This window comes from Taurulus bubalis (assembly GCF_910589615.1).
Source record: "Taurulus bubalis genome assembly, chromosome: 15".
NCBI lineage: Eukaryota > Metazoa > Chordata > Actinopteri > Perciformes > Cottidae > Taurulus > Taurulus bubalis.
In genome coordinates, this window is record NC_136603.1 from 12,881,870 (window position 1) to 12,906,550 (window position 24,681).

General features: G+C 41.0%; 2 protein-coding genes across 2 annotated transcripts in view; both read left to right on the forward strand.

The window, feature by feature from the left end:
• myo3b (myosin IIIB) overlaps window positions 1-19,422 on the forward strand; it is a 54,649-nt gene extending 35,227 nt beyond the window's left edge. Inside the window, exons 30-36 of the mRNA XM_079231144.1 lie at window positions 140-227; window positions 1,599-1,644; window positions 2,546-2,660; window positions 12,307-12,407; window positions 12,785-12,831; window positions 13,147-13,304; window positions 19,330-19,422. Coding sequence (XP_079087270.1) covers window positions 140-227; window positions 1,599-1,644; window positions 2,546-2,660; window positions 12,307-12,407; window positions 12,785-12,831; window positions 13,147-13,258 — 509 coding nt within the window. The 3' untranslated portion in view covers window positions 13,259-13,304; window positions 19,330-19,422. The remainder of the gene's footprint in view (window positions 1-139; window positions 228-1,598; window positions 1,645-2,545; window positions 2,661-12,306; window positions 12,408-12,784; window positions 12,832-13,146; window positions 13,305-19,329) is intronic.
• Window positions 19,423-22,886: 3,464 nt separating this feature from the next.
• Window positions 22,887-24,352, forward strand: sp5a (Sp5 transcription factor a; the record flags this gene model as incomplete). The annotated part of the gene is made up of 2 exons (XM_079230721.1): window positions 22,887-22,937; window positions 23,273-24,352. The coding sequence occupies 2 exons, from the start codon at window positions 22,887-22,889 to the stop codon at window positions 24,350-24,352; spliced, it is 1,131 nt and encodes a 376-aa protein (XP_079086847.1).
• Between the last annotated feature and the right edge of the window lie 329 nt (window positions 24,353-24,681).

Genomic DNA, 24,681 nt, shown 5'->3' on the forward strand with positions numbered 1-24,681 from the left:
TTGGGAATTGTGTTAATTGCAACAATTACATTTGATAACTGCCTCAGTGGACTATATGCATGTTGTTTAGATGATAGACGGGGAGGAATATGGTTTTCTGACCATGTAGGAGCATGTCTGAAATGAACATTGTGCGCAGTTTACAGAGGCCATTGGGTGCGTCGGCACCATGGACCCCAAAGACACCCTGAGGCTGGAGGAAAGACCACCAAGGAGGAGCATATGGGGTGAGCTTCTTGACCTTCAGGGTCTGTTCTCATTGAAAGATTGACTTCCTCTGATTAGATTTTTGTTTTGACCTTATTGTTTCTTCTTACGGCACAGACAAAACGTTTTAAATAGGGCCAACATTAAAGACGGCCTATTACGTACCCGTCACTCATACTCTTAGGTCTGCTGGATGGGCTCCTCATGCCCTGTAATGCGCTGTTGTTTCAAGCAGAAGAGAAAACTCCTCCCTTAAGCACCACCTCTTTCAGTTTTATAAACGTAATAAATATCTTTCCACCAAGATAGCACACTTGTCTGACCGCAAATGGGGTTGGGCGCTGCACTGGTCTCCAGATGTACGAGCTGAAGACTTTGTGTTTATTCAGCATGTGGGTAGGCCAGTCATTAAGAAAATATGTGCTAAGCAGGAGGGCAGCCACCGACTGAACAGCAGCACACGTGGTGTAGCTCTGTGCTTAGCTTTTCTCTGCACCACAACTCTCACAAATCAGTTATTACAAATCCCTTAATGTTAGATTTGAGGTCACATAAAAATGTATCTAAGAGGAAAATTCTGAAGTTTTTTCTTTATGTGCAGGGGCTCCAAAAAAGAAAGCTAGAACATTCCGATAATGACAAATATGAATTTCACTGCCTATCAGTGTTCATGTTAAACCAAGTCATGTGTATAAACCTTATTCAAACCTCGGGTGACTTTTGGTCAACGCTGTGCAACTCTCTCCAGACTCAAACTCAAAATACTAGATCTGAAAATGTTCTGCTTGTTGTATACTCAAACCAAGCGGAGCCTCATCTGGGATTTTTCTCTCCGTGTTTACAATCATATTCCTTGGTGAGAAAAACTTCAAACCTCCACTTAACAATTCTGTTTAATCAGTGTTGGAATCTCTCCATATAGATTTATTTTGACATGATCTAGCCCATTTTTATCCTGTAAGATCTATGTTCTCACCTACATGCTGTTCTTTTCCCTTTTGATATCCTTACTCTGCCACGCATGAATTCTGTGATTGCATCCAAATAACAGCCTCCAGTTGCATCACCAAGTCCAAACTGGATGAGATTTTGTTTTTCTATTCTCGAAGCATGAATGCGACTGGCATGCAGCATTGAGTTGTTGTCTTATTTGGTGTTGGTTTTTTTAAATAATGCAACAGCGAGTGATCACACACAGAAACATGTCTCTTGTCTCGCTCTCTGCAAATTGCATCATAAACCAGAGTTGTTTTTTGTCTATTAAACAAGGAGATGAATACAATTCACCCGCAGCTCTTACTGCATGTATGTAGTAAACCGTTATTAAGACTATGTGTTTTTGTGTGACAGTTTATGTTCGTGTCAGTTAAAAACGTGTCTTACTTTCACAGGTCTAAGTGCAACGAGGAACACACGGATCACATACATAGAGGAAATGTAAGTAACAGAATATCAATGAGCATTTTCTTTTGCTTGGCTTTAGCTGTGTATGTAAAATGCTGCTCCTCTACAAAGCAGCTTTAACCCAGATTATTCTTTGGGAATTTTTTGAGTCCTTGAGACAAAAGAGTTTTCTTGCTCCAACCTTCATCTCAGCGGAGAAGACAGGGTGGTACGGGAACGAGAGAATCAAAAGGCTGGAAATTCACGGCTGAGAATAAATGCTCGCTCTTCCCTGAGGTGATTTGTCTTTGCGCTCCTCTTTCTACAGATGTTAGACCCCTTTTTTTAGTAAAGACCTGAGGTTCTTTGGTAGCACTTTGATATCCTGCTCGGATTCAATATGTGAAATAGAAGAGCCACTCCGTGACTTGGAGCACATCACAGTCTTTGAAGTCTGATCCAATTTTTGCTGCTCACCATTTGATGTTGAAAGGATGAAATGAGGAAAATGTACAGTTTTTGCCAGTAACTCTGCTGAGCATATGTAAGATTAAAAAAGCAAAATCCTTTGGAGGATGTACTTAGAAATGTTAAGCAGATTAATACTTTCCTATAGCTCTTTTATTCAAAGATAAAATTAAATATGAGAGGAAGTCTGTATGAGCTGTTTTTTTACCCTCACAATTAAGTCAGTGTGGTGCTGTTTGCTAGGAGGTAGAGCTCGTAAAGGGGGATATGCAATTGCATTAGCATTTGATTAACATTGCAAAGCACATTAATGGGTTTGAGTTATATGAGTGCCAAATTGTAAATAAATGAATACAGTGTCTTCATGACTAAATTGAAGAAGAAGAAAATATACACACATTACGGAGCTTGCTTTAACTTGTGTCTATTTATCTGCTGCTTTCATTGACATTGCTCTTCTGGGTGTGTTTACGCCTCCCCTCTCAAGGTTGGCCTCGACAGACAAGTGAAAGACATCAAGAGAGACAAAGGCAGAGCAGAAGACAGTGTAACGAAGCCTTGCAGGGAGACAGCTAGACTGCGAGACATGCAGTGTAAACAAGGTAAGCCCGAGCACAGAGCTGGCGGGTGCAGGTAATTACACAAAGAGACAGGAGAAATCCCGCCTTAATGGATAAAGTGCCATTTTTAATACGGGGCCCCTTTCAACCTTTCATCCCAGCCAATCCTCTGCTGCCATTCTTTGTTGACAGCAAAAAGAGAGAAGCATTATAGGTGATCATTTCTCCGGTATTTTAATAACGCAGGTCAGCTCATCATAAATGCCTCATGGCAAGTGGGGGGAGGGGCTTTGGAAGTGGCACGATCACTTCAAAGCTTCATTCTCCCACACAGCGAGGCCTTCACTAAGGATCTCATCAATGACTCTAATAGACCTGCACAGTAACGGTGACAAGAAAATACACAAACCCTGATTTGTTGAACATATGTTTGGTCTGCTTTTTGCCCCAGGCGATGAATTACATTAATTCCTGCTGCCTAGAAGGCTGAGTGGGTGGCTGCGCAGGGGGCCTCCGATTACAGCCGTCACCCAGCCCACCACTGGGGTAGCCTGGGTAATAGGAGCCCGGCCCTTCATTAATGTTATTAGAGGGGTATGAGGTAAGAGACGGAGGTGAAATAGCGTTTAGCCGCGCGGCTGAGAGATTACGGGGATTAGACATGATAATGTAACACAGACAGGGCTCTCCAGCAGGCCTGGGATTAGTGTCAGCACGCCACAGCAGGTCTGGGTTAGATAGCGGCTAATTCGGTAATGCTGCATACAGGTGACCCCCGCTCCCAGGCATCACCGCTGCTGACGGGAAGCAGTGTTTGATGAATTTATAATGTCAGAGTAATTATGGAGGGAAATGTTGCAGTGAATGCCAGTGTGAGGGCACTTTGCTCAAACGTATGTCTGTCCCGTGTCTTCGTAGCTTCCAGTCATTTTCTAAAACAGAGTTTTGAACTAACAAATTACTTTCTTTTCTTTATTATGTCTTTGTAGTTTGACACCCAGCTCCCTAAGAGGAGCGTGTTTCATTTGATGTGTAAAAGTCCCATTCCTTTGCACTTAGGATCCCTCTCAAATATACAGTGTGTAGATGATTTCTTTGCTGTATCATAGTAAAGGTGGAACTTTTGAACCATGAAATGTAGCACACTGATCTCCATCTTTTTAACATGAAGCGATGTGTACTTGAAACCTCTCTTTATGGGCTGTGGCCAGTGTGGGAATGCCTTTTATTCTGCTTGTTCTGATTTTTTCTGATTTTTAGACGAACGGGAATAGCGAGAATATGAAATTCTGAATTATAACTAGAAATCAATCCAACCTAAAGTCATTTCAGTCTAAAATTCAAGATCATTTCAACCTTTCAAAGAGAAATCAACTTGTTTTTACAGGAATCTTCAAGAAAGTAGTGTCTTTATCGCGACAAAATAATACAGGTTGCTGTTTAACACAAATTAAACTAAAAGTGTAATTTACAAATGAATTTGCGCCAGAAAATAGTTTAACTTTTTAGAATAAGAATAATTTAAGGACTCAAGTTGGTAAGAGGAAGGTTGTTGCAATGAGTTATCTTGGGGACCCACTGGGGGATTCACACCTCCAGGTTGAGAACCACCTGAAACCAAAAACCTTTCTAGTTTAGTCGCATTGGCATCATTTATTGCAGTAAGTCAAACACTCACAGACTTCTTTTTGTTATTAGGTTAATTGAAAGGGCCTCTGTACTGAGTAAATTAGCCTTGGGCACATGAATAACATTTAATATCTGACAGTTGAGTTATATTCTATTTAAATACCCTGACAAAAAGAAAATCCTCTTCCTCTTCTGCCATGGGCTTACTTTATGTGGAGGGCACAGAGATTTTCAGGTATTCATAGTCGCCCCTTTTCCTGCCTCGTTTATGTTGCAAGGTCTGCTTGTGGCTCCGACTTCTTTCAGGAAACCCCATTTGAATATGTTAAGGGAGGCCACGGTGGCTCAGGCACCCGGGGCACACTTTGATCCCTGCAGATCTGAGAGTCTTTTTTTTCATCCCGAGGTTGAGCGAGTCATGGAAGCCTTGCCCCGCCAGATGTTTGGAGACCAGGCTCCTTCCTGTGTCTCCTCCTGCTGTCGCCTCTGGTGATCGCATCGGTTCTCTCGGGCTGGAGCTCGACCTGGAGTGTTTCAGGACACCAGTGGAGAAAAACAGAAAATTAACCATGGAAATCGAATTACCCCACCCCTGCAGACACACGCACACTCGTACACACTCGGCTCCCATTAATGCCAAAACACCGGGGCGTGACCTGGAAACTCTCAATGTGTTTGACGGACGTTGGGAGTGATTTAACAAAGCCTAGTGTTGCGCTCAGCCCACTGCTCTCATGTGTGAAACAAAGCAGATTAGGGAGTGAGATGATTTGGTTGTGGCTGTTTCACTATATAGCCGACATCAAGGAAGGCAGCTATTCTCACTCTTTAGCAAAATCCCTGCAGTGTTGCATTTTCTGGTGGAAATAGAGCATTAAAGAACTCTGTACTCCAGGCGCACTCAGATGTCTGCAGCACCAACCTTTGATTTCCCATGTTTTGTCAGAGAAAAAGTTAAACAGACACAGTGAAGTCATGTAAGCTGCACACCCAAGACGATGTCACCTCTTGTCACCTGTCTCCCAAACCTGAATATTAATACAACATGTTTGGAAATGAGTCACAGAGGCGTGTGCAAAAAGAAAGCCTTTGCTAGCAAACAGCAGATATGATCAGAGTGCTGCTTATGCTCCTCAGCGTGGTAAACAGGATGGTGCTGAGGATCAGTCAGAGCTGACTTTATGGTTTATGAAAGCTGAGCTACTTATGTTAACAGGCTTTTTGAAGATTATAGTTGTGGTAAACATACATGTCAAGAGAGAGGCAGTGATAAAGTGGAGCCACAACACAGAGACCAATTACCTCTGAGCCTTGGAAGATAGTTAACCTGGTCGTTTGAAGGGATGAGAAAAGAGAAAAATGAAAAGGGTGCGGAGAATAGTTGAAGTTCATGTTGACTTATTGGCTATAGTTATCTCCCCTCGGTGCATAACACGGTACAGTCAATAAGAATTGATTTTGTTTGTAGCCCTGAGCTCTCTCTGGGCTTTATAGCTGCAGCTGGGAGAGTTCATTGGAAATGTGGATGCTGTTTTACCCACACTGAGGTCAAACCCACACTCACTAAAACATCTCACTTTCCTCTTTTCTCGCTCCCTCCCTCAGCCCTTAAACGTCTTCCCACATTTCCTCCCACAAGATTTGCAGCCACCAGGTGCTGCTCCACAAACCACCACCACCACCACTTTCAAAGGAGCATCAGCATCACCATATCAACATGCATCTGCTAGACAAATGATCCACCCTCTCCATGTTCTCTAGACAAATACGCTCCCACCCTCTCGCTGTCTCTCGGTCTTTTGATTGATCTGTCTGTCTCTACATATCACAGTGTCTCAACCGGATGCCTTCAGTTTTAGGCAAATTACAGGCTCGACATAGCGGCAGCAGAGATTTGGAAGGGATAGGAAAGACTCAACTTAACGGAAGGAGTTGCCTCTGTCTGACGCTACCTACGTAATCCTCTTAATGTCAGTGGGAGTAGTTAACAGGATGTACTTCCAAACTACTCATCATCACAATTCCAACAGAATAATCTCCTCAGACGTAAAATCTAGCTGGAAAATGATACTCCAAGTTCTCTGTAATTTCGCACAAGGATTGACTCATTTGACAAACTTTTTCAAAACACAAAGCCATATTAGTTTGTTATTTCTGTGGACAAAATACAGTTTTATGTAGTTTTTTATACATTTTTATTGAAATTAAATTACAAGGGAAACTTAATACCACTGGTTTGCATATTTAATCTATTTTTGGCCTGGTTTTCTTGTCATTCACATCTCCCTCCTTGCTACTTACTTTTGACTTATCCTGCTAGGTTACGGTTATAAATAACATGTATTATGTCTGTGACAAATGATTGACCTCCACAAAGTTCAGATTTTTTCCAAAGTCAAAGTTCCAAATCTGTTGTCAGGGGAAATGATTGATTTCAGTGTGAAAAATTGGTTATAAGTAACAACATCCTCTGTTCTATTAGTGAAAACAGATGCAGGAACTACTCTTTTCCAACATTATCTGTAGTACCAGTTTGTCTTCTAATTTAAAGCACATGAGTTGCTGAATGTCCAAAATGACGAGAGCGGCAATAAATCTCAGCAGTCCTGAAAAGTTCTTGAAATCCTTTTTAACTTCAGATATCTGGTTGGAGTCTTTGTATGCAACCGATAAATTGTGTGTGTGTGTGTGTGTGTGTGTGTGTGTGTGTGTGTGTGTGTGTGTGTGTGTGTGTGTGTGTGTGTGTGTGTGTGTGTGTGTGTGTGTGTGTGTGTGTGCGTGTGTGTGTGTGTGTGTGTGTCTGGGTTGCACATGCCTCATTTAGACATCAAAGGCCCCAGCTGATGATTTTTCCTTATAATCCATGCCTTTTGGTGCCTCTGCTCCCTCCATCTGAATAAACAAAGCCCAAGTGGTTCTCTGTGGTCTGGGAAGAAGTCAGGTGATTGCAGCACGTGATTTGGGAAGCAAATCGATACATCTCTAATGTATTCCACTAAAAATCCCTTTTAGCAGCTCTTTTATGTTGTTTCTGAGGTAGCATTTTGATTTTCAAGGGATTTCAAAGTGGTATTTAGAGATATAAAACGAGTCATCTGCTGCTCTTTGAAAATGAAAGAAATACCTATCTCAAAAGAATTCCAGCCCCCTTTATCTCAAAAAGCAAACATGAACAATATGTAAGTGTCTCACCGAGAAGAGCAAACTCTGCTCTGCTTTCTTTTGATATGGAGAAATCAATATTGTATGAACTGGCTTTGTATTCCCAGTAGACCGTTATTCCTCCCCACCCCAAACAGCAGACATTACCCACGATCATTTAACAAACCCCTGGTGTGAGCAACTGACTGACCCCTTCCCAGCGCTGTCTGCCCACGTCCAAGCCACGCTCCGCTGCTGGAGGCCAGTCTGGCAGCCCTGTTGCCTGTAATATATCTGCAGGAGCAGCATTCCTCTGGGGCTGGCCTGGATCAAATGGCAGTGATTTCCCAAACAGAGGCACAGAGATGGGAGTTCTGACCCATCCTCTGATCTGCTACACGCTCTAATGGCTGCAGGTCAAAATGGATAAATGCTGATGCTCAACCCTCATGTGTCGTGTTTCGGGCTCCAGATCTGCAAAGGTCCATTTTAGGAAAACATCTTATTGGGATCTTTTCAACCAATATTGCAGTAGTGATTGAAAATGCAATCTTCTTTTTGTAAACGTAATTAAAGCCATTCTTTTTTAATGATGCAGTATTTTGTATTATTAAACAAAATATGATTGAACCAATCTCAATAACAAATTGGTCTTGTGTTTATAATAATATAAATAAAATAATGCAGCACAATGGTGTTAATGCTAAGTATGCTCACACTGACGATGAACACGCCATTGTTAAACATTGCACAATGTTCACCGTCTTAGTTTATCTCTAAATGTTATGCTAACATTTGCTAATTAAGCGCTCAACACAAAGCACAGCCGATGGAAATGTTATGTGTTGGGTCATAAACCAAAGTACCAAATGAATGTTTTACCCGACGATGACGCTCGATGTCAGGGGATCATCAAAGGAATTATAATTCGTCCTAAGGGGACCATGAATATTTCATGACAATCCATCCAATAGTTGTTGAGACCATCCAAAACCACAACTACTATCAATCTCATGTTGGTGCGAGAGGAAAGGTTGCTACGGTTCATCATAGGGACAACGTATCCTCATACAAAAGTGCAGTCGTGTCTGGATAACCCTAGATTAGCGAAATCTCAACCATCTCGTCAGAGTTTCTCAAATCTAGGGCTACTGGTAACATTAGTTCTTCTTTCTTCCTCACAGTACATTTAGTTTTTACTGTTTATACTGCACCCAACAGCTTGATGAGCTTAAACGCCTTTGTGCATGCTCAGAGGTTGCGTGCCATCTGTGGAGGCTTGCGCCATATAAATAAAGCCTGACAGATTGCAAAGCGCGTGGTGACATGTTAATGTAAATGTATTCGATGGGGGAGGGGCTCTGTTTTACTTATGCATTTGAATATTGGTGAATATTGGTCTTTCAAGTCTTTGAAAATGAATTGCAAAATACTGTTTACATGCCAGCGACATTGTTTGTATTGCATTTCAATTTTAAAATATGATTTAACGTTTGAATATTGTTCACTGTACAGCGGCCTGCGACTTTTTTTAAACTTAAATGTCAAACAGCTTTTCTAGTCCACACCAACATGCAGAGAGCATGTTTATCTGGAAGCAGAAATAACTTATTTTTGGCCAGCTAACATAATTCATGTTCGATAACTGGTGAGATCTTTTAAGACACAGTTGGTACAGCGGAGAGTCTTCAGCCAACAGGGACTGAGATACTGGCCTGTGTACACTGAATGCAGAGTGTGCGTCACCTTTTTTTGCTGTTTTTTAAGATAAACAAATCATATCTTTGTTGATAGCATGGACTATGGAGACTAGTTTCCAATCTGATTAAATTTCGAAACTTTGTTCAAGGACATTAGGATTAATTATTTGTGATTGAGTGCTTTGATGAAATTTCAGGGGAATAAAACATTTGCTTATCAAATCCATTACTGCATCATTAGCAGAACATTGTCCTACATACAGACGTTGCTTAAATTAAATGTAAGGTGCAAACATTTTATGTTAGTTTAATCACAACATGTCATGTGGCTCTTTTAGGTCTCACAAAGCAAAGCAGCTACGTTGTACAATTTATCTCAATGTAATATTTGAACCTAAGTGCTTTTGATCCAGCCAAATTACACTTCTTGTTTAGAAGATATACGCACAGCCTTTTTTTCACAACTATTTTTCTTCAGCACATGAGATTTATCCAAATATCTTCTAATACTCAGGGGGTGACACGGACTCACACAGTGGACGGTTCGCACCTCTGAGGCACGGATAGATAAGATTCACGGTAAAAGTTAGCTAATATCTCAGAACTGACAGGAACTTTCTGGGCATTTACAAAGTGTGACTTTAGTAAACCTGCACCGGTTTGAATAACATCAAGAAAGCTGAGGAAATATGGGGGGTGGAAGGGGAGCTTCCTCTTTGATGTATAGGATTGAGATGTGATGAGGTCTGTTCAAAGTGAGTACAAAGTAGTGTTAAGATGGAAAAAGCAAATGCAGCTTTAGTCAAGGTAGAGAAGCCGAGGTAGCAAGAGATGATGAAGAAATGTCCTGTCTCACCCGAAACGTAGGCAAAGAAGATGAAACGTTATCTGACATTAAATATAGATGCTTCCTTGTAAAGGTGTCTCGGCTTTAAAACACACTTTTGTAACCTATAAATGTTGAAACCCTGGGAGTGCTGTAGTAGGAGAATGTAATAAGCCTTCATAATTGTGTTATGTTTGAATAATCACGTAGCTCGTTATCTTTAGTATGTCAATATCCTTTCTGTGGTGCAATGAATAATTAATTATTCAGTGCACTGTTTTGAACAATCAGGGAAAACAAAGCTACGCTGGCAAAGATTTGGTCATCTGCTTGAATGGAAGCAGCAGAGAGTTCCCTGAATGGAAATCATAAATGACTTCTTTCTCTGACTATTAACAAAAAAGCCACAGCTCGCAATTGTGTCATTGGTCTCAGGAGGAAGTAGGAGGGTGAACATCTACATCTAGATTATTGTAGATCTGCTGAGTCAGTGTAGGATTGTTTGAACTGCTAATGGCTGATTCTTCACTTTAACTTTCATCCAAATCACCACAACACTTGAATTGTGTTGGTGCGGCAGCAAACTCCTTAGACCTCCTTTAACCTCAACAATTAAAACCAAATTGATGCTTGACCCCACAAGGCCTTCGTGAAATAACGTCACGTTGATGCCTTTAAAGGAATAGTTCAACATATTGGTGAATACTCATATTCACTTGTTTTGCGGACAGTTAGAAAAGAAAATTGATACCACTCATTTGTATACACTAAGTATGAACCTACAGCCATTAGCATAGCTTAGCATAAAGACTGGAAACAGGAGGAAATAGCTAGCCGGGCTCTGTCCAAAAATAACAAAAGCCAGATACCAGCACATTGGATTATTTTACATGTCTGTGTTTGACCAGACCTGGCTGCACTTTACTGCTGTGCACTGCTTCTATTTCTCTCATGAATTACTAACTAACTTCTTCTTTAGTTCATGTATTACAGAAAACTTCAGCAGAAAAATTGCAACTTTTAAAAGACAAAACAGACAATCTCAAAAACTCCCTACAACCTTTCTAATTAAAGCCTCCCGGCTGATGCAGCACTAACGAACTCCTTCAAATACTTGATAAATCAATGTTTCACTCCTCACTGAGACAAATGTTCAATGCATTGAAAAGAAATCCTCTACTCAAACTAAATGTATTAAATAGTCCCACCTATTATTAAGTGTGACTAAAACACTTAATTATCTCTGAAAAAAAATTGTTTACACATATACGCAATATTATTATAACTCATTATAACTAATACATATTGACTGAAATACTGTAAATAAATAGGATTATCAGCACTTTAACGTTGCCGCACTTTTTCAGTCAACTACTCTGTAGTCACAGTGTTAATTTTCCGGGACTGTGATTAAAGCAACTTTCGAGATGGTCACAGCTGTTATGTTTATATTAACTACCTACTAGTACATTAGTAGTCGTCTTGGTTTTTGTCCGTCATCATCTTGATTTCTTTGCGACTAGAAGTGACACAAGAGGGTGGAGCTCTCTGAATGCTGAATGAGACATTTGTAGAAAACCAAAATGTGAGCATTAACTTTCATGAACTAATAACAACAACTGAAGACAACTCCCACATCAGACATCGTCGTGGTAGTGACCTGTCAATCACAAGGTAGCCACGCTCTGAAGGATACCATCTAAATGGAACCATACTTTACTAAATGGAAATCATGCTGTATTGAAGAAAAGCTGTGTTGAAGAAACTAGCAATTGACTCATTATTACAATGTTAAATCAAGTGAAAAGTAGGGTCATTTTCTCACAGACTTCTATACAAACAGACTTCTTTTTGCAACCAGAGAAGTTGCCTATTGAACAAATGCTTTAGTTTAAAGCACTTCCACATTGGCTTGTCAGACCTGTAGGTTGCCTCCTGGTTTCAGTGTGAAGGAATGCTAAGATCTCATCTGAGCTCAGTGTAAACACGTTCAACTACTACGTTTCTCTTTTTTTGTGGGTTTTGGTCACATGGAAAGTGAAAATTCTTGAGTACCTCGCACCACAGTCTCCCCTCTGCCTCCTTCATTGTAGCTATACAGCAAATTGAACTCTAGCACCTGTGAGGAAACATATAATCAGATGTTTATATGTGTGGATTTATGTAATGTTAAGCTCTTATTGAGTCAGCCCATCGATGGAATTACATAATCTTCAACCTCAACCAATGTAAATTTAAAATCGATTCTGCTACTTTGTCACACACGGGTGCAGATTTACAGAGTGGAGGGCAGAAACTGTTTACTGCTGCTGTCATCACCATCAGTATCATGTCGGTGCTTGTTGTTGTTTTGCTTGGTTGGATCACTGCCCTCATTTTTCCTCTGTTGCAGGTCCAGTGATGAAGCTGCAGCAAAGAACTCCTCGCCGGCGGGGCCAGCAGCCCAAGCTGCTCAACAGCCCTGAAGACAGCCTGTACTACAACCAGCTAAATGTGAGTTCAAAGTGCCGATAAAGCCCTTTGTCTGACTTTGGTTCCACATGATAATACAATTAAACCTACCTGTGCCAGACCCTGGAGCCCCACCCCCACGCTTCTCTGCCTCTTGTCTTGAACATGTGCTTATGCTCTTTATCTGTTGCTTTCATGTCAGGATGTCTGCCTTCACGGTGAATAATTGATGTGGTTTATCAAAGCTGAGCAAGATGCATGCTTCATCAGACTCACTTGAGCCCTTTGATCAGAAAAAATTATGCTGTGACTTCTGATATTATCAGCATCTGCTCGCATTCAACACAAAATCACTTTGAATTAAAAATTAATGACTCTCTGCTCATCTTTTGACTGTGTGCTCTTGGCCCTTTCCTCAGAGAACTCTGGATTACCAGGGGAGCAAGAGGAAGCCGAGAAAACTTGGGTAAATAACTGCTTTCCTACTTACAGCAACTCTAAACAGAGCAGGCCCTTTGTGGAATAGGAGAATCCAGAAATGGAGTTGTTTTCTTATAATGTAAATGGAGAGCCAAAAATAACAGGTTTTTTTTTATGAGCAGTTGCTCTGCGTCATTGGAGAGGGGGTTACATATTAAGGCTTTGTCAGCATGCTAATTTTAATTGTTGAAGGTCTAACTTATATTTGTACTATAAATTACATCCAGGTTCAGCTTAGTATACTTGCAGTTTCACATCACAGTTACTTTTCTCTACTTTCTCGTGTTCTTTCCCATCACAGTCAAATCAAACTGCTGGATGGAGAAGATGAGTACTACAAATTACTGTCAACTGTGGAGTCGATCCCTGAGGAAGAGTACGCGACCAACCGCCCCCTCTCCCACCCTTTCTAGTGGGCTTCTCGTCAGTCAGAGCTGAGCCTTACAACCATGTCAACCGGTAAGACAGACGCACCAGACATGTAGACAGACACTCCAAAGAACATCCGTAGTGTTAGAAGTGCTGTGCTATGTGGAGCAAGTAGCAGCCGGCCAGAATAAGCGACCTGTACAGGAGATGCCCTCAGCTGGTAAACCAAAATGGTCGTAAAGTCTTTACAGGAACGACTTCATCATGAAATGATTACAACAGCATTGAGCTATTTTCTGTTTAGTAAGCCACCATAGTTATATAGCCATAATGCCTGACTTTAGTTAGAGATGTTCAAATCTGCAAGAAAAGGGGAAAAAGACACCAAACTTGGTTCTAGTCCTGTGCTTGACTTGCTGCTGTTGCGCCTCTCAATGTGGTAAAAATGTGTAATAATATTATGGTGTTTGTCATTTTTTTGTCAGAGGCCTTATGCCCTTCATGAGAAATTATCATTCAGTTTACAAACTGCTGTGAAATGGTACAGATGTTGCATCAGTAAATGAAGGAATGACAATACACGTAACACAAAGAATACATCATCACGTGGTGCACTGGGAGGGGAGGTTTATAATGAAAAGCATTTTGCAAAGTCACAAAGAAACACTTAAATGCTGAGTATCCACTTGCAGTTTTAATGTCAAATGTTTTATCTCTATGCCAGGGTTGCAAGACAAAATTTAACCGACTCTTATTATTCATGTATCTGCTGACTGTATTTATTGTTTGATTCTTCTCTCTTAAATGTTGAAAATAATGACAAATACCAGAAACAAAAGAAATGTCTACAAATGGTTTCTTTTGACCGTATAGGACCATCAGTCAAAAAAAAATCCCGTGCCTGTTCGGGTGTGGCTGTTAGGAACTGGCGGGTTGCTCTGTTGCCAGTATGTAAAAATGTCTCCTGATGGCGAAGTCATAACCTGCCATACTCTGCCTCTGATTAGCTAAGTCGTTGGTTGGGTTGTATAGGCATGAAGAGTGAGATAGGTTAGGCGGAGTGAAAGAATATCAGGGGAAGACAATCAGAGTCAGAGTAGCTTGAGTCATGCCTTTGCTATCCGAGGAAAAAATAAATCTTGCAGCATTGTGCAGCTCACAGTTGTTAAAAACCGGCCATTGCTCATTGGAAGTGAATTTGTTGTGTGTCCAAATTGCGGCAACTTCGACACTACATGTCTTTGAGTCCCAATCAATACACCTGCCGAGTGTGAAGTAGATCGGCTGAACAGTTCCCAAGATATGCGACACAGACAGACACACAAACGTACATACAATGATTCCTAGCTTTATAGTTTGATTACATTTATAATTATATAAGCTAAGCAAAAGAGAACAAATCACTAGATGTTTCATGCTTTTGTATTATCTCAATAAATGGCAACAATAACCTTTAATTATATGGATCATCAGTTATTTTAGTTTACCATCTATTATTGTTTCAGCATTGTTCCACATTTACTCTAAGGAGCACTTCATATTGGAGGCAACGCGCCTCCTTTCAAATTCAGTGTTGTTAACCTGACTTGATAAAATCTACCTATTTCTGCGCATCATGTCTATTGTCTAAAACGGATCCAGAAACAAATCCTTCTGAAACCCCAAACTCTCCCTCTGAGTTCTCCCAGAGCGAGCTGCCTGTAGTTAGAGGGGCTTTGTGCTGTCTGGGTGCTGGAATCACCACATATAGCCTCACAGAGGCAGAGCTAGACCTCACTTTGAATTTCACCCTAAATACAGGAATTTTCTTTTAAGATGTGAAGTGTCGGAAATACAGGGCTGGCGAGTTGATTTGTAGAGCTTTTTTTTTTCTTTTCAATTTGCATATCATTTACTGCATCTCCCTTTGTTGACACCCGAGGGCCTGAGAGGAGATTTTGATCTTAATAGGAAGAGTAGGGTGGTATGACTGAGGATCTCATCCTCCTTACACTCAGCGGGGAAAACATTAGAGCTCTGCCTAGATAGCGAGACAGAGATAGCGGCTCACTTAGGTCCAGGTTCATGCGAATTCTGGTTGGTTTAAAGAGTCCCAAAGTGTTCATCAAATCTCACTGCTCAGTACTGCGAGGGTCAGACTCTGAGGAAGTATGGATACTTTATTTAAAAGTTCAACAATGATAATCATTTACAATGTTAATGTATTACAAGTACAAGTCTTGCATTCATGTTACAATGATGGTCTAACATGTACAAGAAAAATATACACATATTTATGCAGAAAATTACTCCTGCTATCGTTATATTATTATACATTATTGGTGTATTATAACTGATGCATTCATGTGTAAACAGCACTTTATGTAGCAGTTAATTGAGTATTACTCAAGTATCATGTTGTATAAAATAGAAATATTCAAAAAAATTGACTTAGGTACAACACTTGAGTAAATATACCTTGTTACAATCCGTCATTGCATTATCTAAAAATTGTGTTTGTCATTTTTTCATATCAATGAATCCTGTGGTTGTTTGAGATCTGTGGACCACTGTCCCTCAAAAAAGATAAAGACGAAATCAGCTGTTTTTACAATCACCTAATTAAGCTGCATCAATCAAAAATGCATAGTCTCTTCAAATCATTGTCATTTATAACTAAAAGAAAATCTAAGAATAATACCCCAGACCACTGGCAGTGGTATAATGTGGTGTCACAGTTCTTTCAGAAGCGTTTCACCTCCGGTTGTAGCCAAGGATCCTGCAATAATTAAAATCCTCGTTGTGCATTACTCCCTTGCTGGGATAGTTGGTTCCTCTGAAGAGCAGTCTGAAATAGGTCACCCCAGCACCCTGTAGTGCATCTTAAAAGTACACTGAATCAATTAAGTGTGATCATGCTCCCTTGATTATTTTGGCCCTGTTTTGCCACGGAGAGGAATTTCAAATAGGCTCACTAGCTTGAATAACAAGGTTGGACTGTGGTGACAAATGGTTGGAGAGTGGGTGTTTCTTCCCCTGTTTTTCTCTGCCAAATTAACTCCCTGGCTGATTGCCTTCTTTAGCATATGAGAGGAGGTGAGCGGAGGTGTGTGCGTAATTACCTTGGTTAGCTGATTATGTGTTGCAAAAGGCAAATGTTATGAAATACTGTCCTCACTCTCGCGAAAGATGTTCTGACCTTATGAACTGAAGCTTCTGCGTTTGCTTGGACTCCTGGTCTTCTAGTTGGTCTGCAGGCGGGACAGACGCTGTGTCGAGTCAGTGTCGGAGGCCTGACACCTGTGTTTTCTTTAATATGTCTGCGTAAATCCAGCTCCCTCTTGTTTTTCCTCATTAAATCTGACAACATCTGGTGTGCGAGAGAGGACTCCTTTAATGTGGCTAACGTTACTGCTGGTGTTATTCTTGCCATTTTAGCTATTTGCTTCATGCACCGCACTTTCATTAAAGCAACATCCATGGTAGCCCCAAACACTGTTATCCAAAGTTTTAAACCACCTTTATGAAAATCGCTCGAGCCGCAGCCTTAACAAATGATGAAAAGCTTTTATTTTCTAAAGAAGCATACTTACCTCTTCACCTAATAGTGATGTCTCACTTCAAAGAGAGAGCACGATTAGGCCAACATTGTCCTGTTTCTATATCCGTTGAGTTCAAAGGGAGAGTTTGAATACCAGTATTTCATGTGCAGCCTTTTCAAATACTGTTTTAATGCAGTTTACGTGCTTTTGATATATCCAGATGTGTCAGTAGAATATATCACACTAAAGTATAATTGCATACCACAGTTTCTTTAAGTAAAGATTGAATGCCACATCATAGTTTTTGTTCCCACCAACTTCAACGACAGGGGACACACATACATCTATAGCTACAAACCTAGCATTGTGAAGCTCTTTACCGGCTAATGATTGGTGCCAAAGAAAGCGACATACATGAGCGTCAACCAGATGTCAGATGTGTGTTGAGGGCTCTGAGCAAAAGAACATTCCCTAAAGACGGCATTAATAAAGAAACTGGTTGAGCCGGGTAGAGACAGAGAGAGCGGCATAGAGGAAGGAGGAGATAAAAGAGTCTGTTGAGTAGGCTGCATACATCAAAGGTCTCTTAATGACAAGGGATGCCATTAGGGTTACAGTGGCTTTTGTTTCAGCTTCCTCACACCTGCAGTTTGTTGAGGGCACTTTATGCACTGTTTTGTTGTTAACATTTGCATGAGTATAAACTGCATGCATGAGGAGATAAGAGTTTGTTCCCGGCTGCTAATCTTTGTGGTGACCAAATGTTTTGGTCAGAAAGAGCTTCCTTTACATTTGCATAAAAGAAATGTAACCATTCAGTTGCTTCCTTGTGTAAAAGCAAATATAAAACTAGAAGAATGTTCACGTAGAACAATAAAAACAGAAGTGAAAAGCTGTTATCCTCTTCGACATAGAAGATACTGACATTAAAGTTTTCTCGGTGCCTCCGGTGCTGGAATGGGATTCGACAAATCAGAGCGTGAAATTGTGATTAGCCTCTCTCAGTTTGTAGAAGGAGTGGGGCACGAGCAGACTTGGCATGGCCAAAGGTGTAACCTGTTATGTTTTGCCCCGGTGGTGCTTTCCCAGATGGTGGGACCAGCTGCCATTGAATAAACGCTGGATGGGTAACAGTGTGAGAATTACCACGGCCTTGTTTCAGTTTGGGAGGCGTTACAAAAAGCTTGTCTTTTTACCACTGCCAGGAGCACGGACATATCACCAACCAACCTTTTTATTGAGGTCAGAATAAAGTAATGTCCAGTACAACTGTAATAAAAAAGTTTCTTATTTGTGTAGTTGTCCATGGAGACCGCCATGCTCCTAAGGTCACCTGCTCAATGACCTTTCCCTTTTTTCAACTTTATTTGTATTGATATTTTTAGGCTAAATGAGTGGATTGACATGAGCAACCATGCACTTGTAGAGGAACAGGGTCCTTTACCGACAGATGTAATGGGTTGATCTTATAGGCAATTTTATGTCAAGTAAAATCTTGCATTACTTAAATTAACACTTTCTGTTAACATTACATGTTGTAGTGGGCTAAATAATCAATATTAATGTTACAAATCTGAACAATACTTACTGCAAAAGTGAAAGAATATATAATAAAACATAAAACCTGGAACTACTTGTTCTTTAATGCTGACAACCTCTAAATATCTGAGGATCATTTGGTTCATGCCAACTCAATATATTGGGGGTCTTCTTATTGTAATAATTCCTGGGAGAGCACTGCAGGCTGTAACCTTGAACATCATCATAGAGGGGGAGAGTTTCCCTCTTTAGGGCGGGATTAGCGCATCCAGGGTGGGCTGAGAGAAGGTAAAATGACCTGTCCCGCCTTTCGTGACCCCAGGCCAATCCTGCACATTGCCAAGGCTTTGCTCTTTGCTCTTGAATATGCAGAAATCCCCAGCTTCATAGGCTCGGAAGAGAGAAAGAGAGAGAGGGGGGGGGAGTTGTATCGCATTGCAGGGAAAATTAGTGAGACCAAAGTTGGAGTTTCTGTGTGTTGGGGGCTGCGAACAATGGCAGCTTTCTGTCAGACAGCAACTTCAAAGGTCTGCTGAGTGACTGCTCTGAGTTATACATTGTTGTAGATCACTGAGGAAATTCACAGATGTTTTCTCATACGAGACACCATTATAGCGGCTCAAGTACCCAGTAGCCTCGAGCATTTCTCCCTCTCTCTCCCACACACTCAAACTCACTCTCACTCTCACACTCTCACACATGTCTCCCCCCATCCCATCCCCATCTTTTCTGATGTCTCTTGTATGAGACAGATGTGGAACCTGTTTGCTCTCCATCTGTCCAGAGAATATGGAAAGTTTTAAAAAGGGCTTGTATTGTGGCGTTGCCCCCTGACTCTGTCAAGTCCACCGTTCTCACTGTCAGGCCGGTCAAAATGTTCAAAGTGTCGAGATCACAAGCAGCTCTGTTTTCTCAGATCCATTTGCGGTCAATACAATTATATCAAGTGGTATATCACTCAAATAAAATGATTTCAATTGAACGATAGTGAAAAAGTGTTTAGAGTGTTCTGCATATTCAGGATTGACAATGCAGTTTTTCTCTCTCTTCTGCAGATTGCCTTCGTCAACTTCGAACCGGATCTAAACAAAACTCAGCAGCACATTTGATATCTATTGTAAATGTATATTTATTTCTAATAAACTGACATTTTCTATGAGTCAAATAAATGTGTTTAAACCGCTGACTTTTGAGCATTGTGTATTTTTCTTCTTCACCTGTTGACCTTTTAGTAAATGTTTCATTTTGTTTTGCAGCAAATTCAGATTTCTGATCCAAATATAAATATGAGCCACCAGAAACTGACATATGGCTTTCTCTGGCTTTCATAGATGTAGAAAAATACCTGCTTCACCGTGCTGCTCTATAGATGCCACAACTGTGTGAGCTTTGTTTCCTGTAACCACTGCAAGGCTGTATCTTGTTTTTTTAATATTCTGCTAATCCCTAAAAGCAGCCTCATACACATCTCCTCTTAACTGTATTTCTGTTGATCGACTCTCTGCTTTATGCTTTAGTGTACTGTATGAAATACACGGATGGTACAGACTGATACCATGTTCAAACCTTTGAGGCAGAAACTATTTCTGTGGGGGTTCCTCCAACTTAATTTTTCCATCAAATACCGCAGGAGAAATTTCTTTTAGCCAAACCACTGCTGAGGTGACCCTGTAAAACGTGAGGCATGGCCATGAGACGGTACGGTTTGGAGCAAGTAAATTACCTCAGGGACTGGACATTGTGTCAAGCACACAGTCATGAATTTCTTACAAACTATATCAAAGTCCTGCTCAGCCAAATCCATCCCTCAGCTGAAGTCCTATTGAGATGCATTAAAATGTAAGAACTTGCATTTAGGGCTGAACCGAGTATCTCAAAGGAAGATATCAATAATTTGGTAATTCTGATGGTTTACAAAATTCATGCAGTTGTCACATATGTCTGAAATGTGCCTTTGCAGAGCATGACAGCTCACATGTAAAGCTGATTTAAGTGAAAATCCACCCTAAATCTAAATCTGAATTAATATCTGCTATTTCAATGTCCTCACATGAGTGCTGCTGTTCAGGATCATAGTAAATCTTACTTGTGTTTTAGGTGGATTTCCCCTTTACTTTAACAGTTGTTTGGTTTGACATTAGAGAGCAGATTACAAAATTTGACATTTATCTGACATTTAAACCTGGAAGTAAAAAACAACTGACAGCACTTTTTTGCAAAAAATACAAACTTAAAAAGCTGGTTAACTGAGTACACAGCATTCAGCATTCAGTCATTTTATAGACCTCTCTTCACCTGTTCTGAGCTCCACGATGTCAAAAACCTTAGGAGTATGTATTACTAACTCATTGGATGAACTCCAGTCAGAGGAATTTCCACAACCTGGCAACCTACAACTTGTTCAAAAACCATTTGGTCGTTTTATAATTATAATTTTTGGTCAAATCCTTAAATACTAAAATGCACAAAGTGAATAGTAGAATTGCCAAGCAATGGCTATATAAATACTTAATAAATAACCTACGATTGCTTTATAGATCATTCAGGATCCCTTAATATGATCAAGTGTTGGGTTGCCAAGTTGTGAAGATCCCACTGGCGGTTGCTTATCCTTTGTTTGGTAATAATGTAGTTATAATATTAATACAGGCTCATCTTTTTTTTCGTGCTGGAGGAGGATAAACATCAGCAAAATGTTTTTTTCACAACTTGGCAACCTCAAAGTTGTTCTTCTTAGTTGCTTCAAACTGATTTGTAAAGCATTAGTAAATTATGTATTAACCATGAGTAAAGCATTAAGTTATAAACTGTGTATAAAGGGTGCCTTATTGAAAGGTGGTACACATATTTCATGATCATGAAAAAACTTCCATTCAACATTTAGAATGTGACCTATAAGATGAATTGTCAGGTGTATCTTATAAAAGTATTCACACGCTCTGGTAAAAAGCAGATTTAATACAACGTGGCTCAGGATTCAAAGTGTAGTGACCTTTCTGTTTCCTGCATATTTGTATATGTTAAGCACAATAAACTTCACCCACTGCTGCCATAACTTGATGTAAACAAGGTTAATCTCCACTATTTCTTATTTTTAATCAGTCAACAGTGTGAGTACACCACTCCTGTAGCCGGTTGTGTAGTTTAACATGGCTCCAGTGCAGCACAGCAGGACTCCCCCTTTCCCTCATGACTGTGTGTAAAGCCGTGGGAGAGGACTGGGAACATTAATCCCTTCAAAGGAACAGATCTAATTCAAAATCTGCCGCTCCAAACTAGTTGAGAGGACAGTGATTGTTTCTTCAGGGAAGCCAGATAAAGATCAGAGAGTTGATATAGAAAACTACAACTTCCATTTCAACTGCTCTGCCACAAAAGTTTGAATATTATCTTAAGAAAACTGCATACTTTTGCCAACATGAAATGTTCCGTAAAACAATAACAGGACAAAATATGATATTGTATTCCAGTTTAGCCTTTGTGTTAAAGTTCCCATATATACATTTTGAATACATCTGTTTCGATTGGATGCTTCAGTGCACGAGACCCTCTGTTGAACTTCCTCCCCCGACCCAACGAAACGACGAGTATATAAGGAAACATAATTGAGACATCCCCATTTCAAGTGCTGCTTTTGTCACCTGATTTAAAACAGAGGTTTCCCTTTTGTCTCATGTTAAGTAACATGTTATAATTTGAATTAGCTGATGGGAATTTACCCTAAGGCTCTCAGCTTACATTTGGATGCTCAACAAAGAGAGAGAGAGAGAGAGAGAGAGAGAGAGAGAGAGAAACTAAATTAGGAATAAGGTTCTGATAGAACACATGATTAAAATGAGTGAAGGAGAATTAAGTTTTTAAATAATTCAGAGAGGGTATAATTAAGTGTTTAATGCTGTGTTGTAGTTCAAAGGAACAACAAAGAAAATGTAATTCAAATTATAAATGTAAAAGAGACGCAGATTCTTGAGAGATGAGAACTTTGTGTTGAGTCACTTGATTTGGTCTCTTTCCTCCATCAAACAGTCAGGCAACGCTCTTAGAGATCTCCAGAGATAACAATGTCACATTGTCACATAGGGTTCTGCTACAAATCCTTAATTACAAAAAGAGGATCAGATGACTACAGCATCCAATACCGGGGTCTCCAGGCGGCATGGGGGTCTTTGATCAAGAAAATCCAATTATTTGTGTATATACATTTCCCACATAGTGATTACTTCATTAATTGTCCCGCCTTTATCTCCTCCCTTCCCATCCCCCCTAATAATCAGCTCCTTTATCCAGACCAACAAACACACCATAGGAGCTTTGTGGATTCAAAGGATTTGCTTTCCCCTCTCAAAGAGCCGCTATTCTTTGATGATTGGGCAGCGGCAAACTTCAAAGTAATAAATCTTATTTCTGACTGGCTGGCGGCCCACCAAAGTCCTTATCAAATTCTAAGAAGTGATCCCTCACTCTTCAGATAGACCAAGGATATCTCGGAGAGAGGAAGCACTGGAGAGTGGAGACCTGCTCGACGCGACATATTTCACTGCGAATGCACACATTTACCTAAATTAGCGATTTTATTTGTATTTGTTTTCATCGCGGGAGGAGGACGTTTACCATGGCAGCAGTGGCTGTACTGCGGAATGAAACACTCCAGGCTTTTCTCCAGGTTTGTGCGCAAGTTTCTGTTTACTTTGACGACTTTGGTAACTCGTAAACTTACTCATTTACGTCTTTTTTAATTGTATCGTGTCGTATAATTTTATTCCTCGCGCTTATTGTTCGCCTCTGGATGACTTCTTCTGCAACATAAATACAACTTTTGAGTCACATCGTCACGATTCAGGCGACATTCAGGATCGATGTAGTGCAGATGTAGACACATCATTTCATCTCTTAGTTGAATATCAAAACGTAGCTTATGTGTGTGTGTTGTTTCTGTTACTTCGTGAAGTGTTTTGAATAATGATTGTAATATAGAAAATGTGTGTCTCGGTTATCCAGGATCGCACCCCAAACTCCTCTCCAGAGAACTGCAAGCACTCTCCGCTGGCTCTCCTGGCTGCCACTTGTAACCGAATCGGGCACCACCACGGATCAAACCACACAGATTTCCTCCAGGTCCCTTACGACCCAACTCTTGGCTCCCCTTCGCGTTTATTTCACCCGTGGACTAACGAGGGACTACCTCAGAGCAGCCTGGGCTGCAACTCAACTTTCGGACTATCCTCCAAGCCGCAGCTGACTGCGCACATCCAGAGCTCCTTCAGCTCGCACCACGAGCTGCCCCTCACCCCTCCGGCGGACCCCTCGTACCCCTATGACTTCTCCCCCGTGAAGATGCTGCCATGCTCCATGCAGTCTCTGCAGTCCTCCTGTCCACCCACCTACGTCCCCGCCGTCAGTTACGCGGCCCCAACTCCCATCCCGCCCGCAATGCCAACTTTTGTCACGGGACCCTCCGGCCTTGTGCACCAGCAGCAGAGACAGTTGTCCCCAAACCCTGGAGAGGATATCCCGTGGTGGAGCCTCCAGCAGGCGAACCACGTCACTCACTCGTCCTCCCTCGGTCCCCATCGCTTCCAGCTGCAGAGGGGCTTAGTGCTGGGACATACGGACTTTGCGCAATATCAGACGCAAATCGCGGCTCTGCTGCACACGAAGTCTCCTCTCGCTACCGCGCGGCGGTGCAGGAGGTGCAGGTGCCCGAACTGCCAGTCCTCCACGTCCAGCGACGAGCCCGGGAAGAAGAAACAACACATTTGTCACATACCGGGCTGCGGGAAAGTTTACGGGAAAACTTCTCACCTCAAAGCGCACCTGCGGTGGCACTCTGGGGAGCGGCCGTTTGTGTGCAACTGGCTGTTCTGTGGCAAGAGTTTCACCAGGTCGGACGAGCTGCAGAGACACCTGAGGACTCACACGGGGGAGAAGCGCTTTGTTTGCCCGGACTGCTGCAAGAGGTTCATGAGGAGTGACCACTTGGCGAAACATGTCAAAACTCACCAGAACAAAAAAAACAAGTGCCACGACAAGACACTCGAGCAGCACGTGAAACGGGAGGACACGAGGAGTATGTTGTAACACACCGTGTAGTCTGGTTAAACAGCAGAAATCACGAGTGCAATACAGTCAGTCCCACGTTAGTTTAAGTACTCAGTGAGCTGCGTTTTTATAGGGTATTTTTCTTTAATTTGTTGGTTTCTTACATCCTGAGAATAGTCTCTATCATTGCTGGTCTGTGTAGCCCATTTTTGTATATATATATATATATATATATATATATATATATATATATATATATATATATATATATATATATATATATAGTTTCATAAGTTAATTTGGGACCATGGAGAAGTTATAGCTCATGAGTTTGAATTCACTGTCTATATCATGTCAAGGAAGACAAG